General features: G+C 32.5%; 2 protein-coding genes across 2 annotated transcripts; both read right to left on the bottom strand.

Annotated features, from left to right (window-relative positions):
• On the bottom strand, positions 1-8,013 carry LOC106055147 (39S ribosomal protein L41, mitochondrial-like). Its single transcript, XM_013211292.2, has 3 exons — positions 7,782-8,013; positions 922-1,022; positions 1-282 (listed from the first exon to the last, which is right to left on the bottom strand). Exons 1-3 carry the CDS (start codon positions 7,963-7,965, stop codon positions 91-93), a joined length of 477 nt encoding a protein of 158 aa, XP_013066746.2. The 5' UTR covers positions 7,966-8,013; the 3' UTR covers positions 1-90.
• A 1,401-nt stretch (positions 8,014-9,414) lies between these two features.
• Positions 9,415-19,785, bottom strand: LOC106055134 (vacuolar protein sorting-associated protein 26C-like). The gene is made up of 9 exons (XM_056009774.1): positions 19,629-19,785; positions 18,870-19,013; positions 17,157-17,306; positions 16,394-16,474; positions 15,382-15,456; positions 15,083-15,163; positions 13,841-13,937; positions 12,371-12,496; positions 9,415-10,664 (listed from the first exon to the last, which is right to left on the bottom strand). Exons 1-9 carry the CDS (start codon positions 19,680-19,682, stop codon positions 10,582-10,584), a joined length of 891 nt encoding a protein of 296 aa, XP_055865749.1. The 5' UTR covers positions 19,683-19,785; the 3' UTR covers positions 9,415-10,581.
• Between the last annotated feature and the right edge of the window lie 170 nt (positions 19,786-19,955).

Below are 19,955 nucleotides of genomic sequence, written 5' to 3'. Positions count from 1 at the left end.
TATTAGTATGTATTTTTTAATTTAAAAATAAATGACATACACAAAAGATGATCACAATGCAAAGAAATCGTAACAAAATTATCTATATTGTCACGTGGCACTTTCATGTTTAATCTTTATAACTTTTCCATCTGCCAGTGTGATTTTGTCATTCTCAACTTTCACTTTGCCAGCCTTGAAATCGTCCTCTAACTTTGGGGCATAAACTGAATTGAAAATTTCTACTGGAGTTAGAGGTCCTTGGTTTATTTCTGTTGCTTTATAAGACACATAAGGCTTCAACTGGAAGAAAAAAAAAAATAAAAAAAAAAATTATTTAGAGATATTATTTTTCAGGAGAATTAGAAGGCAAGGCATTAATAGACAGGAGAACTTGAGAATATTATTATATCAGAGAAGAACTTGGAGATATTATTGATCAAGGTCACCGGGCCATAATTGGATGAATTTTCTTTCATTTTTATAAAAACATCTTGAATCGAAAAACTGGGAAAAAAATTTTTTTAAGCAGTTCACCACGTAATAGAAAGAGTTAAAAACATTTACTCAGATCACTACCTCGTCACCTGTGTCTTGAACTATGACAGTAGAGTTGCGATAAATTAAAATATACAAAGAAATATTTTTAAGCAAGGGAAAATGGTAAAAATGTTTAATTATTACAAATGCAAATCTAAGCGCTGAAACAGGGAATGATGCATACATGTTAAATATATAATGGCAGCACTAGATACAATATTTTTATGTGAAAAAATGCTGAATTAAATATAGAGAAATAAGAGAACACATGAAACAACTTCTTCAGTAAGAACAATCATGCATCAACAGTCTTAGACCAGAATATATGATGTACCGGTAAGTCTCAAAGTAGCCAGAAGTTAAACTAGAATTTTTTTTTTCTGAAAGTATATAATCAATTACCTCAAATCCAGTTAAATCTGGGACTATAAATTCAGGTACCATCTCAGGGATGTGAATGAATTCTTTAGTTACCCTGTGAATAATGCCCGTTGGTGCCACAACTGTAAAGAAATGGCAGTGATAGGAATTAAATCAACTGAAATGTTTACAGGCCAACAGAATAAAGAAACTTCTAATTAGTTTTCTTAATTAATTTTGAATTTAAAGCTGCAATAAATATTAAAGCATATATACATCACTTACAATCCACAAAAAGCATCTAGCAGCATGTGTGACCCTATTTCTGCTAGTATGTTCAGCCAACATCATAGGTCATAGCTTTTCTGATTTTTTTTCATAAGTAATTTGTCGCAGTCAAAATAGTTAACTTATTTGACCTTATTATACTTTAATGAATTTTGTGAATATAGAGTGTGAAAATGTAAATATAGTGAACATGATTTAGGTATGATGAGAAGTAATGTCGTATGAAAGATTGCGCATCTACAGTAAAAGTTGTAGTATTTTAGTTAAACAGTACAAGTATGTAGTTGACAGGTTAGTTGAAGTATGCAGTTTGAGTTTAGGCACATCGGCAGAATTTAGGCCATGTCGTGCCAGTGATCCTAAGTATGCAATTAGAAGAAGTTAGTTACAAGTATGTAGTCAAGAGAAGTACATAGTTTGAGTTGAAATTATTAGTTAAAGTTTATAAGCTGAAGTTAATAGTTTTCTTTGATTATAAGCAATGAACTTATAGGGGTGTGAAAGTATTTTAAGTGAAGCATGAAGTTATGTTCATCAAATAGAATCATGCAAATTGGAATGACATCATGTATATAAAACTGTTTATTATGTTCTAAAGAAGTCCTTTTAATTTACATTTTGCAAATACAGTAGTTCCTGTAATTGTTGTAAGTACTGTAATACTGCTATGGATGACAAGCCTACGAGAAATATGCCAACCAGCATCCTACAAAATTAATGTAAAGATATTCATTCAATAATAAATTTACATTTAAAAAAAATATTTCCAATTTACTATCTACAGTTGCTTAAATACTTGTCCTACAAGAATACATTTATTGTTAATGGAAATCTTTTTACAAATTAGCTTTATTTAGTGTATTGTGATTTTTAAATTATTGTCGTACTAGTCTGTATTATTAGATGTATGTGACCAAACATGGGTGTATATCAGACCTGCCTACCCAAAAAAGTCCAAATGTGTAGCACTGAATGTCATAATATATGTATTTTGGGACCTCAAAGTGTAACACATGCATGAAACACTATTTTTTTCACAATATAAATTGAAATAATATTTAAATTAATTAGTGAAAATTGCTTACCTTTTTTTTATTAATTTATTTACATCCAGATCAATTTTAAGTATTTACAATGATATGTTTACATTTTCTAAGCAAGTATCTTTTGGGAGAGATTTCATATAAATAGTGTTCATATCTTTCAACTCAACATCAGTATATCTCTGATGATCCAATGCATTTTCTGGCCCTGATTTGTATATCGGCAATGCTTCTAGTCTATACAGAGGCTACTTCTAGCATCAGTCTTACTTTATTTCTCACAAATGAGAAAATGCACTCACAATGAGCAGGTGAAAGAGGAATAGTCAAACCAGACATCATCAAAGTTTGAACATTGGCTCATTATTTTCTTTTAACTCTGCTATAGCTGACCATGTTGAATCTATAGTTGCATATTTTGGTGACTATTGAAGGACATTTTCAGCAGAGTGGTAGCTTATTTATAAAATATGCTACAAGAAGTCATATGACATACCATTTTTTAAATCCATCATAAAATTCTTTTATTTCACATGTTTCTTTCTAAGGTGAACCTCATCTTTTAATTAAATCACTTGCTGACTGACCTATGTGAATGTTTGATGAATCTTTGATGCTTGTTGCAACATCAATATTAACCACCAATATGTCTTTGCTAACCATGGCAGATGGTTTAACAAAAAAAAATGAGCAAAGATTTGATTATCTTTTCAAGCCTTCTCCTTAAAACATTAATCATTGGGGACGCACTTTGCTTTTCTACGTCAATGTGATTAAATGGTTGAAGAGCATCAACCAGAAAATAAAAATCTGTCTTTAGCTTTTCACTTGCAGAAACAGATTTGTTAAGACTCCCAGTTCTCCAGAAGTCTTGGTAAACATTTCTTAATACTCAGCCACCTTGCGCTGATGTGCTTCAAGATCTTAGAGTTTGTAACCTCATGCAAATTCTGTATTGGCCTTAAGTTGCTTTGCCTAACACAGCTTCTTTAAAGTAATAAAACACATCAATCTAAAGTTAGTCTAGATGCTGAATGAAATAAGTGATGCACCCTTTTCTGCTGCAATGTGTCTTTAAAGAAAAGTTTTTAAAAAGCGTAAATTGTCAATTTGTCTTGCCAATGAAATGTTCATTTCCAATGGTAGATCTACAAGCATTACAACAACCTCCAGGTCTGTTTTTAAAATGCCTCAGAGACTTTAACTCTTAAAAACACATTTTCACAAATCCAAGTTTCTTTTGCTAGCAAAATGTCTGTTAAGCTTAATTAATGGAAAAATCACTATTACATATTATATTTCACAATAAACATTTATAAGCAAGTTCCTCCCACTTTTTGAATTTTATATTTATATAAATAAACATTTAGCTTTTAATGATAGGCAGGTCTGGTAGGTAATTTCTATATTCTTCTGGCACAAAACTGAAAATTTATCTTGCTTAGTTGAGTATAAATATATATATATATTAGGGGTGCACCGGACAGTCGCTCCGGCTTCTGCCGAATATCCGGCATTTTTTACTATCTGGTGCTATTCGGCTCCGGTCAGATATCACTACCGGATAGTAAAAAAATACACCTATTTAATATGCATAAAGTGGACCTCGTTCCATTAATGTCTGTTGTAGAATGTATTAATGTTTATATTAAAACAAAATAATGTGCTTAAAAATAGAGCCATTATGAATATGCACCAAACATCGTTTATTATAAAGACAAGGCGTGTTAATAACTTAATAAAAATAGAAATGAAACTTTACATCATAAATGCGCTTTACATACAGAGCAGCAATGGCTGGCACATTTTTCAATTTGTCTTGACCTTTGAGTAGGTTAGTTAACGTTAAAATGCTACATTCCTTGACTACGTCATGCTGACCAGACGTCTGTCTCCAGAGGTAGAGATGAACAACTCCCACCCCTTTTGTTTAGTCCATCACAATGAGTTTTTTTTATAGGCAGGTGACCACAAGTTAAATATGATGGACGTAGGTGTCAGCGTATTGACACTCTCTAGAGGGAACTGAGTTTGTTTATTTAGTAGTTAATCTTTATTACGGGGGCTGGACTACCATAGCCACACCTCTAAGGTAACCAGGTATATTTGTATATTTCCAGATGAACAACTCCCTCCCCTTTTTATTTGATTAGTCCATCACATTGAGTTCATTGATTGACAGGTGACCACAAGTCAGATACGATGAACGTAAGCGACGTAAGCACTCTCTTGAGGTCACACGAGGGAACTATGTTTGTTTACTTAGTAGTTAATCTTAATTGGGAGGGGGTGGGGTGGGGTGGACTGGACTTCAAGCCAAACATCTACACGGGTATCCAGACAAAGAGTTTGCTTATTTGGAGAAAAATCATAATCACGTGGTTGGGCTAGAGGCCACACCTTTTCAATTGTGCCGAGTTACTTGAACATAAATCTCAATTAGTAAGCTGGACTAAAGATCACATGCACCTAAAAGAGTGACCTTTAGCTACACAGAACACAAACCGCGAGATTATATAGCCCAGTAAGCCAGTAACTAATTATTTTGTAGAAGACATGACCAGGGCCATCTTTAAATGGAGAGCTAAACACCCCCTACTCTTTATTTTATTTCTTTGATCCTTGACACCCAATTTATTGATAGACATTGACCATTTTTAAGCCAGAATGAAAAAACACGTGTTTACAAAGGATATTACACTGTCAATAAATATTAAGTTAAATAATTTTTTTAACGTGTTAACTTGAATATTACTCCTGCAGTTAAGTGTCTTGATTTGATAACAATATTTTTAATAATTTGTGACAGTCAATTAACTCCTTGTTATTAGTATTTTTTTTTACTTAAGATGCGTACTTAGCCACTGTGTATCAGGCTAGGACGACTTTTACACACCTGACATCCATAGGTTTACTATCGTTCCCTTTTGTAACAGTTACTGAAACCACGAATAAAATAATTAATAAGTAATAATCCTACGACACCTTTACAGTCAGTCTAGTTGCTGCATTAAAACAGAAGAGGGAACAACAGAGTTTTTTGCAATCGAGACAGGTGTGAGACAGGGGTGCATCTTATCTCCCTTCCTTTTCCTCCTAGCCATCGACTACATAATGAGGAGAGCAATGAACCAGACTGCCTTTGGTATTCCATGGCATGAACAACTCCGATTGACGGACTTGGACTTTGCTGATGATGTTGCACTACTCGGGGCTACAAATAAATGCATTCAAGAAATGACGGAGAGCCTAGACAGAGAGGCACCCAAAATTGGCCTCCGCATAAACTTGGATAAGACTAAAATTATGCGAGTGGGATATAAGGCAAAGGGTGTCCCCGTCAGACTTGGCGAGTCAAAGCTTGAAGAGCTGGACAAGTTCACGTACCTTGGCAGCATCATAACAAATGATGGAGATGCTTACCATGATGTAGCGTGCCGAATAGGAAAGGCAGGGAGCATTTTCCAAAGGCTGCAGCCTATTTGGACTAGCCAAGCCATTGGACTCGAGACAAAAATACACCTTCTCAACACAATCGTCATTCCAACTGCTACATATGCATGTGAGACGTGGAAGTCATCTGTCAAAATTGAGAAAAGACTAAATGTGGCTCAACAGAGATGGCTGAGACGGATTTTGGGAGTCAGTTACACAGACCGGATCTCAAACAAGGAAATCCTTTGCCGAACTGGGAGTCGAACACTTAGTGAGGTTGTGACTGAGCGTCGCATGAGGTTTGCGGGACATGTTCTACGTCAAAATGAATTACGCACACCAAGAGTTGCGATAACATGGAAGCCAAAACGAGGAAAGCGCAAACAGGGACGTCCTCGTATTACCTGGCGACACACCTTCATGGAGGACCTCAGAACAGTGGACACCAGATGGGAAGAGGCTTCAGACATTGCCAGTGACAGATCATTATGGAGACAGCTTGCCGCCCAATGCGCCGAAAGGCGCGGGAGGACCTAAGTCTAAGTAATAATTAAGGAAGATGTTTCTAACATAGTTCTTTGCATTTAATATTTCTTACATACGTTCTTTGCACAATAAAATAAAACAAAGATGTACATGTTTGCGTGTGTGTATTTTTTTGCCTTGTATTAAAATCTTTAGAAAGAAAGCTAATTTCATTGTTTAATTCTTTTGACTTAATAAATAACGGAAAACCTTACAGTAAATTTCAAAATCGCATAAAATAAATTGAACAATAGTACCGCAGTTATATCTAGCAAACAAAGAAACAATATGCTGGAGTGTATAAAAAAAAACAACCCTTGACCTCTAACTAGTGGACGGGTATAATTTATCTACATGCTTGACTGACCATGCCAATGTGTTATCTTTTTTTACTGACGCCCAACTCTATTGCGTGCGTATGCTCAAGGAAATAACAATGCTTGATGGTTAACACAAACAACTATACACATTACACTAGGACTACATGTGTTGCCTCACTAGGTATATCTGACCAGGTTGTTGGTCTCAAATTCATGAACACATACATCCGACAAGGCAGATTGCACTTTACTTATGAGATTTACATTAGTAACTAGTTAAATATATACTAACATTATTTTCATTGACCTTCCTACACACATCCTTTACAGTTGGTGACATCGTACATACACACAGACACACTCATGCTATACAGATTTTTAGAAATACTATTAAACTTGAATAAATCAATCAGTAACAGAGTTTAAAACAATAACGTATAGTATATAAAAGGAAAAAAAATAAAACCAACCAATATAGGTATGTTATTTAACAGTTTCGTAAAATGTTCAGCAACACAAGCTATTAACAAGACACTTAGGGCTCTGGCTCCGGCCGAATATCAAATTTTACTATCCGGTCATATCCGGCCCCGGCAGGATATCAAAAAGTACTATCCGGTGCACCCCTAATATATAATTTATTTATAAATGCAACATTTTTGCCCATTCTTGCAATTGCATTTTTTCGAGAATTAGATCTAGAATCTAGATTAGATCATATAATTTAATATTATGGTATGGGCATACTATGGGACACTGTCACTAGTGTGTAATGTAATGCAACTCTTGTATAAGATGTGTCTTAAACTCTTATGAGAATTTTTTTAAATATAAAATTATATATATAAAATTATATATATTAATATCGATCATAATAGACAATAGAGATGTGTAATGTGTATTTTAGATTATAAATTATTTTATCTAGAATCTTATCTTTAATCTTGATATGATATGATAATATGATACAGTACTGAGTAGTTACTTCCTACGCGTCATGCATATTATTATTAACCAATGACCTAAGACCTACTAACAAGCCTGAATAAATTCTGCCAACCCAAGTGGCTGGTTTTCTTGGCTACCTCAGGCAACCCATTCCATGCTCTAATGCCTCTAAAAGCATTCTAAATGTCTAGATTACTCTAGATCTATAATTTTTTTAAATGTATTGATTTAGACTCTAGATCTGGAGAGACACAAAGTGTAACAATGACATCAAAGACAACTTCTGTCAGACAAGTCACATGCCAAAAAAAAGTGTTTTTTTTTTTCTAATTTTTAAAATTACTTTGCTCGGGTAAGGCTTCGGCCATTTCAACACTTCCTCCTTTAGCATCAGGACCAACATCTTCTTCCCTTACTGGGAATCTTTTATCCCAAGGTTTACGTGACTTTATTCCACAAAGACAAGATGATCTGCTAAGATTTCGCTTAGCACAATGTAAAATAATTGCATACGACCTCAGCAACATTTTGTTTTTAACATAACAGGAAGTGTCTTAACCGTATATCGATAATGAGTTTGTTGTCGTAATCGAAAAAAGTTATGTTTTTTCATCTTGTCGCAATGAGATACAAAAACATTACCTATATAAATTTAGGTATTGGGCACTTCGTGAGAGAAAAAGCCATTAGATTAGAGTTTAAACCTAGCTAGATCTAGATCTTTATTTTGACTTTGTGTGGTCTACTCTAATACTCTATCTGTATATCTGTCCATCCGTCAGGTTTAGATAACAAGAAATAATATGAAAAATCCAGATTAATAAGTTTAGGTGCTATAGATGCTTTATTCTTCTTTTGAAAGTGGTTTTATTTTAAATTAATCAATCAAAAGTTATTTCATCGTTAAGTCTTAAAGTTACATTACTTTTAAGATACATGAAAAGGGAGGTTATATAAGGAAGTGAAACAATAATTACATTAAAAAAAAACAACTTATGTACCTACAGTTTTGTCATTTTGTATCTAATATATATAATTTATAATCTTAAACTTAATTTGAGTGTTTTCTTGTATATTCTATAGATACTAACAGTTAGCAGTAAACATTTATTATTGTAAAAAAAAACAGTAACTAAAAATTCACATTTTATATACATGTATCCTAGTTAATTTTTGAGAAAGAGAATTGATAGGCAGTGGTCCTTCCATGTTATTTAGTATTGGTATGCTGCACTGCAGTCTACATAATAGAGTTGTGCAAGAGGCCCCCCCTTGATCAATAGGACCACAGAGTGTGATGCTTGTGAAGACGTGTGGCTGAAGGGATCGAGCATGTTATTGGAGTATGGAAGGCATATACAGAATGTAATTGAAATCTGTCTTGCTATCTGTTTCTATGACCCACAATTAACTAGGTTGTCAAGTGGCCAGCACAAAGACCAACGGCATTCATTTTTTCCCAACTAATGTCAGAGCTGGCTGAACTCAGAGGTGCCCTAATGATCCCAAAATTAAAAATCCCAGTCGGCATCAGGATTCTAACCGGGGACCCCTTGGTTCGAAAACCAAGCACTTTACCTCCTACAAATAGATAATGGTCTTTACTTTGAGAGTGATTTCTGCATGATTATTTTATTAGCCAAGTTGGTTATGTCAGCTGCAAGACCAGAAGTTACAATCCTTGGTTGATGATCCACATGCTCATCAATTAGCCTAGAAAACAGTTGACTTGCATTTGTTTAATTGCATACAAAGCACTAAAAGGTTAGAAGGCAAATATATCACATACATGGCATAGGCACAACAACAGGATATCTTTTGAACCTTTCGAAAACTATATTCACACAAAGGAGATTTTCAAAGGTTCAAAGAAAGCTGTCTAGAAACTACACCATTATTGCAGATGCTTCCAGAAACATAAATGTTGCCAGGCATCACTAGAAAGTATGAAGAAAGTAAAAAAAAAAGTCATTCAATTCAGTTCTTTCAATACATTTTATTTTTACACTGTAGTTGAAGCTACTAATTAGATGACACATTGTGTTCAAAGTAATTTGACTTAGTTTTATAATTATACTGCCTGGGTTATTGTGTTATTTTTCAACCTGCTTCATTTTATGGCAAGGAAAAAAAATAGGTAGCTCATCTTTTAAAATCTCATTTCAAAATAATGCCACGTTGATAATTAAAGCCTTGGGATAACTTTTGCACTTTTACCTGATCAACAAATTGTGCTATATGGCTGAAGACATTTAAGTAGATATGAAACAAATAGAGGGGGAGGGGGGAGATGGGTGATTATATTAAAAGGCTAACTCAAGCTTTCAAGTGGACATTTGAGGGAGATGGGTGATAATATTAAAGGCTAACTCAAGCTTTCAAGTGGATATTTATTCACAAAAGTGTGTGTGAAGTGAAGGTTTATGCAGTTTTGTTATTTAGAATGTAAGAAATTGTACAACAATTCCTTTTAGTTTTTTCATTCATGGTTACAAACAAGGATTCCCCTACTGATTTAATAATAGCAGCTAAGGTAATCAGAATATATAAATCAAAATGAAATATATCATTTATTATAAATGCAATTTTAAATAATAAATATACATGGGGGCAATAATAAACATTTCTTATAACAAATAGCATTTTACTGGTAACATCAAGTTAAAAAAAAATATACACATTATTATAACAGTTAAAAAGATTCTCATTAAAATGTTAACAACAGCCTTTTGTTCAAACAATCGAGTCCTATACCATCAAGGTATCAGTACTTATATAGCCCTGTGATACTACTTTGATGTGCCAGATAAGCACAGCAACAATAACAATATTTACATGCACAACATTTTTCAACATCTTCGGACTAGCAAACTTAATTAGATAAAAAAATTTATTTTTTTTCCATTTTGACAAATTATAATAATCTTTTTGTTAAAATTTTAATTTCATATTTTTTCTCATTTTCAAACATGGGTATTGCAAATGTTAAAAAGTTATAGAATCTTATAAGTTATTATAATTCTTGTCATCCTTTTCATATACATTTTTTTCTTTTTAAATAGCTTGTGTGTATAATACAAAGTTGGGAAGTTTTTTCTTCTTCAAGAAATGTATTTGTTTTAAAGTGTGATCACATGTGAACATTAAAATCGTGTCAATTTAAGAGGGAAATTTTCTGTCACAAGATGATCATCCACAAACACCACAACAATGTTGATCTCAAAGTCTGAAATGAGAAATGTTAATTGAATGAAATGGCTGTAATTAAATAAATGGGATTTCGTAGAAAATAATTTAGGCTAGGTATTTGATATTTTTGGCACATCGGCACAATTTAGGCCATAATCCCTCAAGGGTTACTTCCTTTATAGCTCAAGCACTAACTGTTAAACAACTAAGTTCTTAAGGCTAGGTTTTTCTTCTATACCTAGTGGTCCCTAGGTAAGTTTAAGTTCACCCAATTGACCAACAGGTGTGAGAGTATATGATGGCTGCCTGGTCGTGTGGACTGTTGTTCAATGGATTCAGATTCAAACCCTAACCTTTGATTTCTGTCCAAAGGAAGATTTATGCTAGAGTGTAATAACCTTCAAATCTGAAGGAACATTCATTTTTTTTTTTTAACAGATCAACGTTAAGCTGTTATTGTTTTGTTTTGCCCATAACAAATTTTGTGAGGTAATTAAAGGGCAACTGTTCTGTTTCTACAGAGAATTACAATAATGTATAACAATGGACACAAAAGTAAATACATAAAGACATAGATATTAAACATTTAAGTTCTTATTTTATTACATCACATCCTTTCGAGCATTTTCAACAACAAACAATGACATAATACATAAACAGCTTGTTTCTTTCAGAATAAAAAAAAAAATGTAAGCATCGGTGGAAGAAGAATTACTAGCTTGCTCTTCACTGATGCCTCGCAGGGGCAGAAGAAGAACTAGTTGATTTGGTGAAGTGCATAGACAAGACTTCGCAGCATATGGTATGCAAATAAATGCTGAAAAAAACTCAAATTATGACAGATAGCCAACAGGGCTTTAAAAGGGGTATCAGCATTGGAGGTGAAAAGCTGACAAGTGTCAGTAGTTTTAAATACCTCAGAGCTATCATCTCAGATGAGGGAACCAAACCTGAACTACTGGCCCAATTGCACAGTCCACAGCAGCACTTGCAAAACTCAAAACAATATGGAAAGATAAAGGCATAGCCCTTGACACCAAAGTCAGACTGATGTGCTCCCTGGTCATGGCCACATTCTTATATGCTTGTGAGTCTTGGACACTGGCACAGAGCTAGAGAGGAGGATCCTAGCAATGGAATTGAGATGCTAGAGAAGGATCCTAGGTATCAAATTTAAAGACTGCATCACAAACAAAGAGATTAGAGATAGTTGCTACAGCGAATGGACCACACAATGACCTGTTAACTATTGTAAATAACAGAAACTAAAACTCTATGTCCATATTACATGGTCTTCAGGGCTTGCAAAGACCTTCCTTCAAGGAACAGTACCAGGAAAAAGAAGAAGAGGCTGACAGAGAAAGCGATGGTAAAACAACATACAAAGAATGGACGGGTCTGTCAGTGAATGAAATTCTATTCAAGGCAAAAGACAGAGAGGAATGGAGAAAGACGGTTGACAGTTCTTGTATGGTGCCCCAATGGTCCAACAAACTAAGGGATAGGTGATGGTGAATACCACAGTGTATAAGGCCAATCATTGAAATTTAGTGATAATGAGACTTTTTTCCTGTATATAAAATATCCAATTTTTGAATCTAAATATTTTCTATTTTTTAATGTGCTTATTTTTTAAGGAATATGATAAATATATTTTTTTTGTTTCCTAAGGATTTTAATGCAACTTTTAAAGCAGAAACAGGTTTGAATGAAGTAAATCTTAAAATGAACTAGCCAACTTACCAACTTTAAAATTATTTGTTGATAGTGACGGACATGTAAACAATCTAGGAAAAACCATGTAGATTGGAATAGCCATGTTACGAGCCACATCTCCATCAGCTATTTGGATGTTCTGTATCTCAGTGGCTGGGGACAAACAGCATGAATATTATTAGCAAGCAAGCAAAGGGAGGTTAGTGAAATAAAAAACATAAGATTTCCTATCGTCACAAGTCAGATTGTGAGTTTACTGAAACGTCTAAATTTATAGATTCCCCAGACTTATCTTATTTTTTATTTAGAGAAGAAGAGCAGAGAGAATATTAATGAGAAAAGGACAGGATAAAATTTAGTTGATGTCATGTGTGTCCATATATTTTATTGTTTCTTGTTGATAGATTGATGTTATTAAACTTTGTATACCGGCACTTGTACATATTCTAGAAATGTTCAACTAACTGAGTTGAAATACAACATCTTGACTGTTAGCGCAAGTTGTTTCTTTAGTTGCATGTGAAGAGTGCAAGAGCTAGGTACTGATACCTCAATGCACAGAAGATATCATCCAGTCGGCAAGTGACTAGACTGGGGTTAGTAAGTTAATCTTCCAGCGATCAAACCCTAGTTTGTCTAACCCCAAAGCAGCAGATATAGTTAGTTTGAGGCACAAATAATAATTGTAAAACTCTTGAGCTTATCACATTCAAACAATGATTGAAAATTTAAAATATATATATAAGAAGGAAAATTTAATGTGATTGAAATGGTTTGCACATTACTTTTGTATTGAATATAAAATGTACTTTCCACATTCCTGTCACTGTGAATGCATTTACAATGACACTGTCATGTGGTTTAGGCATCAAGATTGCCAGAGAAGTGTCTACAAACAAAATATAGCTTGATAGCTTTGAGTTTTTAAACAGAAGAGTAAATAATGCAGGGGAGATAATTCCAGTAGTCTATCAGAACATTCAGTCGCAGAGTTTCGGGAAATCTATAAAAGAAGAGATGAACTTGTATCAGGGCTCTAATCAGTTTGTTGAGTCTAAAAGTTTTAAGCTTCATTTTAATTCTATTAATGTGAATTTATTATGAAATTTGAATTCTATTATGTGTTATTACAGTACAGTGTGTGAACTTTAAATTTAGCATTTCAACATGGGAAATTAAATTAGTCTATTTCGAAAATAGAGATTCTGTTGGTTCTTCACCAACACTAGAATCACAGGCATACAAATGGATATTGAGTCATCAGATTTAACTCTCGAAATTACCAATACGTATTCCACAACCAAAACCATTGTAATGGACAAGGAACAACAATCCCATGATGTTTTTAGCACTAGCTTATAAAGTATATCCAGTTTTCGTGTGTAGAATATAATTTCAAAAGCCTGCTTTGTTTTAAATTGTTTATGACCACATGATGCCCTTTTCAAAAATTGCTGTTATAATCAATTTTTATCTCAATTTATAAAAATAACTTACCATCTTTTGCAAAGCCTTCTGCACATCCACAGGTTTCTACTCGAACAAGTTGTATTTCAATGGACTTGATTTGAGCTTCACATTGTTCTACAATTAACTATAGGAGACATAAGAATATATTTATGAAATGCTTTTAAAAGTCCCCCTTTTTTTTTAGTTGCAAAAATCACCAAATCTATTTTTTTAAAATGACAATAACACTCATTGACACTTCTCATAAGAAGATTGTGCCCTATAAACATTATCATATGAAAATCCTCAGTATGATTGCTAATTAAAACGCAAATTGATTCATCAGAAAAGTATTGGAGTCATTCTAACTCAGATTTAATATGAAAAGTGTAGGAATTAGATACTACTACTTTAACAATAAAGTTTACTTATTGTAATGTTTACTTGTTGAAGAGTTCTATAGAAAAAGAAGCTTAAAATGTCAAGCTTGAATTGTAGTTCAACATGTCACATTCACTTTTATTTTCTAAAACCAGGACGGATGAAGTTAACTGTAAAAAAATAAGAACTAAATTCTGTGCTGGTGACATACTGACCCAAACAAAAATGTTGCAGGGCCAGAGAAGTGCACTATAGACACTGGCGCAGAGTTACAACAATATTGTTTGTTTGTTGGCCTCCTTCAGTCCTAGAACGACTGTGGTTCATCTCATAGAACTAATTTTCATGTGACTGTAGAGTCCTATTCTTGACAGACATTCTTGTGCCAAAGGCGAAGCAGGAGTGTCCAGTTTTTAAGATTAGGGCTTTGAATAAGCAAGATGAAAGCCTGGGCATTTTATATCGCGGGAACGATATCCTATACAGATTGAGGTCAGTAGCCTGGCAGGGTCTACAATATAAAATATTTTAAAACAAGATTTCAAGACCGTTGGTGTTAATCCAGAAGTGTACGCAACAGATAGATGTGAGTTTGCATAATAGTTTAATGTCTTAGCATGAAAGACCAATAGGGGATGCCTACAAGTTTTGTGCAATACAAAACTTCCTTTTCATCTGGTTTATTAATATTATTATTATTATGAATTATTCTTTACTGGGTCTCTCATTTACATTTGCAATAGTTTAAGTGTTTCTTGTTTCGAAAAATCATGTGAATATAGCTGGATAGTATAGATGTTTTTCATTTGTAAATAAAAATCACTGTACACTCCTTCAAGAATAACAAATAAAAGAATTACATGTAAAGCACAAATGTTGTACAAATGTTAAGAAAAGAAAGTTGCTTACCTCTCCTGTTAAAGGTTTTGTTATTTGTAAACATGAAGAATCAATATGACCTTTGACTTTAAATTTTGGAACATTTTGTTTCTAAAGGCAAAAAAAACAACAAATTATTGATTTTATATAAAATACATAAGATATATATATATATATATATATATATATATATATATATATATATATATATATATATATAACTTTTATACAGGGAACAATTACAATACATTTAATTCCATGTACAAATGTGATGACGTTAACTTTACTTTTAACAAATTATGCTGTAAATTAACTACTACCATATTTACCTCTTTTACATTTGTCAAGGTTTCAGGTGTGATGGTAAAGTTAATTAATTTAGTTTTGGCTTTTTCATCTTGAGTCTGTAATTGAAAAGGGGGAAAAAAAAAGTGAATAGTTAAAAACTAGATAACATAAAAAGCAATTTGAGATTCAGCGCAAACAAAAATAGTAAAGGTAAACCCTTTTCAGACCTTGCAATCTATAGAAGACAGTATTATTATTTTGAACATTTAATGTGCTTTTAATGTTTTGGTTACCAATATTTTGTGTTCTTATATCAATGGTCACTTAATCTAAAAATGTGCATCAAATACATTTTTCATACAACTTCTCTATTTCTCATTGGTCTATGTTGAAAATAAAAAAAAAGGTCATTTGAGGTTACCAAGAAATAACAAACTGTTCACAAACTTTATATGGTGCAGATAAGACAAATATTGAAGTTTTTTCCTTTTGAATTTCTAAAATTATGGATATGAATGTGTCATTTATTTTGTTGCATTTAAAGTATCCTTGTAATCTGTGATATTAAATATAAATAGGCATATTCCAATATTCCACTAGTAACAATTAATTTAGATTTTTTTTAAAGTTTTAAAATATATAATAATTAAACATAAAATAGCAAAAAAACAATTCTGTGACCAGCACAATAACCAACTGCCTTTACTTTTTCCCCAACTAATGTCAGATACATATTAGAATTGGATGGACTAAATGCTAAAAATCCAGAAACTCAAAATCCTAGCATTTACCAAACGTTGAACCAGAGACTCTTCAGTTCATAAGCTAAGTACTTTACCACTTAGTCATCACACTTTCAAAAAATGGATTAGATTTTAAAAATTTGAAATTGACTTTGCAATTCTTTAGAATGGTGTGGCAGTTAAAAAGTAATAAAATTTGTGACGCCCTGCCTATGCGACCTCTATAATTGAATTCTCATGTACTCTATAGAACTTTTAGTATTGAAAGGAAACAATACTGTTTAAAATGAGTTAAACTAAATATTCTTACCTTATATTCAATGATAAACTCTGTTTGCTTTTGTAGATCTTTGTTGAGTAAAGATCTTTTCATTTCAACTCTAACAAGATACTGTCAGGTTAACAAAAAAGTATTATAAAAATATACAGAATGATTTTAACTAGACAAACACATTAGAAACTCTGATATAATGGAATTGATTGGGCTAGCTAAAAATATTTTTTGAAAGTCTCTGCTATAAAACAAAATAAATCATTGACCAATTTCTAAATTCAAATTTGTGAACAAATTGACTTTAAATTCAGAATACTTCATGTTAAGTTAAATGCTTTTTTTTTTTGTTCATTAGAAAGTAAACTTCAAATGTACTGACTTTATAATCTTCATATTTTTTAATTTGTTCTGAGAAAGAATGAAATATTTTATTGTAAAAAAAAAAAATAAATCCTGTTTGATCAAGCTTTTATTTTATAAAAGCATTGACAAATTTGAAACAGTAGTATTGAGTCAATAGCTAGGTCATGTGGCATGCACTCTGGACTAACATTCAGTGATCTCGAAGGTAGTAGGTTCAAACCCTGCCTGCTGCCATCCCGTCATCCTGCAAGAGCCTTGGGTTAGATGTAATTATCTTCAAAATCTGAAGCAACATCCGAAACATTTTACAAATAATGTGCAATTGTAGCAGCCTCTTACTTGACCATAAAATATATTCAAAATGACAAATTGCTTGAAAAAAAGATAAGTCAATAGATTGATAAGTTTAATTGAATTTATTGTTATGGTTCTTTACCTGGATATTAACAAATACTCCATGGTAAGTTTCATAGAGGGTTTTGCCAACTTTAGGTTTGAGAGGAACCTCAAATGGTATTTCTGTGTTGCCAGAAGGGAATTTCCCAGGTTTGGCTACCTCCAGGGAGTAATGAAGAAGTTGTATAGGCTATAATTAAAAATAACATTTTATGTATAAATCTTAAACAAATTTTAATGGATATATATGTGCTAATTAAAATTTTAAAAAGAATTTTTGAGCAGCAAATCAATTCATCTGAAATTCTACAAATGTTTAAAAACTCAATACAATACCCTATAACTTTGTTGAAACTGAATATTATAAAAGAAATTCTTAAAAAAGATACATTAATGTAGAATATAATAACTAAATAAAATAAAAAGGTTATTATATCTTTTATATAGCGCTACTTTCATACTTATAGCATACACAGAACGCTGCGGTCCAATCTCATTTGTGGACCGGTGGGGGAGGGGGTACCTGGGAGAAGGTTTTTCTGTGCTGCCTTTATGTGCTCAGATAACTAATCTATAATCAACCACTAACATGTTAATAAAGACAGGAAGAAAAAGAACAGATGAACGTAAAAATATCTTAGCACAACAAGCTTCACATACCTCATAGATTAACCTCATTTTCATGTTTCCCAATTACACATGCGGCCTCTTGCCTCATAACCAACTAATTTTTGGTAATTCCTTAAATTTCTTCTCTTTTGAGAATCTTGTTTTAATTTGTATGATCAGTTTTAAGATCAAAATAATGATGAAGGTTAACCTAACCAGGTATTATTCTTAAAATAAAAAAATCTTTTATTGCTTGGTCTTATGAAAGGATAGGGAGGCGCGGTGGCTGAGAGGTAAAAACTCAGCTTCTGAGTTGGGGGCCCCAGGTTCCAATCTCTGTGAAGACTGGGATTTTTAATTACAGGATCTTTTTGTGCCTCTGAGTCCATCCAGCTCTAATGAATATCTTGGGGAAAAGTATTGGTGGTTGGTCATTATGCTGGCTGTATGACACCCTCGTTACCCGTGGGCCACAGAAACAGATCAGCCCTATAACTCACAAGGTCTGAAAGGGGAACTTTTACTCTTATGAAAGGATTAAGGAATAGATAAAGAGAATTAAAAAAAGAAAAGAAAAAGACAACTCTAGCTCACACCCCTACACTTTTCAATGCCTGTAAATGATAACATACAACTGACAGAAAGCATAAAAAGCACAATTTTTTTCCTTATTAGAATATATGTATATATATTAAAACAACCCAGAACATTTACTTTCAGGTTTTCACATTTTTATTTCTCAATAGAGTGATTATTTCCCTTCTTTTATTATCTTTCCACATTTCCAGTCACTGATCAAGTCAAATAGCTAGTTTCTGGTCGTGCGGTTTGCATGCTGGACTGTCGTTCGGACTTATCGATGGTCCCGGGTTCAAACCCTGCCCGCTCCCACCCCCCGTCGTCCTGCGGGAGGTTAGGACTAGGAAGTAATTATCTTCAACTCTGAAGTAACATCCGAAATAAGTAAAACAAAACAAACAAACAAACATCATTGATTATCAGAGAGGGGAAGAGATTACTAGTTTTGAAAAGTAAGCCACATGTATCACAAACCTCATGTTAGAATAATATTTTACATACTGTAGACAGTGTAGATATTAGTATTTTTTTTTAAAGTTAGACTTTCAATGCGTTATAAAATTACCTTTAAAGAATTGTAAAATGCTTCAAAAAGTCCAACACTTTTAGCACTAAGCTGTAAGTTAACCATTCCTTCCATAACTAATGTTATCCCTTGATGCTGCAGTTCTCCTTTGCTTTGAACCACTACAACACCAGCGATGACATCCTGGGTTATAAAACAGTATTAACATTAAAATTCAAAAGAGTCTTTCAATAGTTTCAATAAGAAAAGTAAGCCAGTTCTCTATAACTATAAGTTATACTTATAAATACAATAGAGTATAAGACATAGCACAATGTCTTTCTATAGACATTTAAATTTAAAAAAAACTAGTATTAGTGTTACACTTTGTAACCCTTTTATTTTTATCTAAAAACTTTTTTATGTTCCTTCAGAAATTAAGATTATTAAATTTATTTTATATTATAATATTTATTACAAACTTTTAAACAAACTTATCATTATGACATATTATTATGATTATATATTTATATAATCATGACTTAGACTTAGATCTATCAATTCAATATCATATGAAACTATGATTAGACGTCATTATGGCCATTATCATTACTGTCATTAGTAATTTAAAGTAATTAGTATAAATATACTATAGCTACAGCTAAGTATATGATCTACGATCTAGGAATCCTAAGGATGTCTAGAAACTCGTCTAGATCTAGAAATACAAATAGATCTACGTTTTAATTAACAAAAAAAAAGAAGATCAAGATATTTTATAATCTAGATGATTAGATCTAGTTTGATAAAACTTGGTACCCCTTCTTTGTATATTTTGTTAATTTTCTTCAATCTTATATCAAGGTTCGCCATTTTGAACAGATCATGTGACTCTTCTTATTCGCTTTAAAATGAAAGTCAGATTTTCTTATCAATATGCAAAATTAAAATGACAGCTTCAAAACAAAAATAATTTTCCATTGAATGAAAAATAATTCGATCTAAATCTATTTGAGAAGAAATAAAATAAATCTAGATCTATCTAGACTATATTATATCACATTAGTTCAAATTAACTTTATAGATCTATGACTTTTTAATTATTTTAATTTTAGAAAAGCTGTATGTATTGCTTGAGCAGGAAAG

Source organism: Biomphalaria glabrata, chromosome 14 (genome assembly GCF_947242115.1).
Source record: "Biomphalaria glabrata chromosome 14, xgBioGlab47.1, whole genome shotgun sequence".
NCBI classification, from domain to species: Eukaryota; Metazoa; Mollusca; class Gastropoda; family Planorbidae; genus Biomphalaria; species Biomphalaria glabrata.
The sequence above is the reverse complement of the archived record's forward strand: the minus strand, read 5'-3'. Positions and strand labels throughout refer to the sequence as shown.

Coding starts and splice junctions, on each gene's coding strand:
- LOC106055147 (XM_013211292.2), bottom strand. CDS start 7,965: ATGTTGCTGAGGTCGTATGCAATTATTTTACATTGTGCTAAGCGAAAT. Junction 1,023..7,781: donor CGAAGCCTTACCCGAGCAAA/GTAATTTTAAAA, acceptor ATTTCTTTACAG/TTGTGGCACCAACGGGCATT. Junction 283..921: donor CAGATTTAACTGGATTTGAG/GTAATTGATTAT, acceptor TTTTTCTTCCAG/TTGAAGCCTTATGTGTCTTA.
- LOC106055134 (XM_056009774.1), bottom strand. CDS start 19,682: ATGGCGAACCTTGATATAAGATTGAAGAAAATTAACAAAATATACAAA. Junction 17,307..18,869: donor CATTTTACAATTCTTTAAAG/GTAATTTTATAA, acceptor TTTTAATTATAG/CCTATACAACTTCTTCATTA. Junction 16,475..17,156: donor GAGTATTTGTTAATATCCAG/GTAAAGAACCAT, acceptor TTAACCTGACAG/TATCTTGTTAGAGTTGAAAT.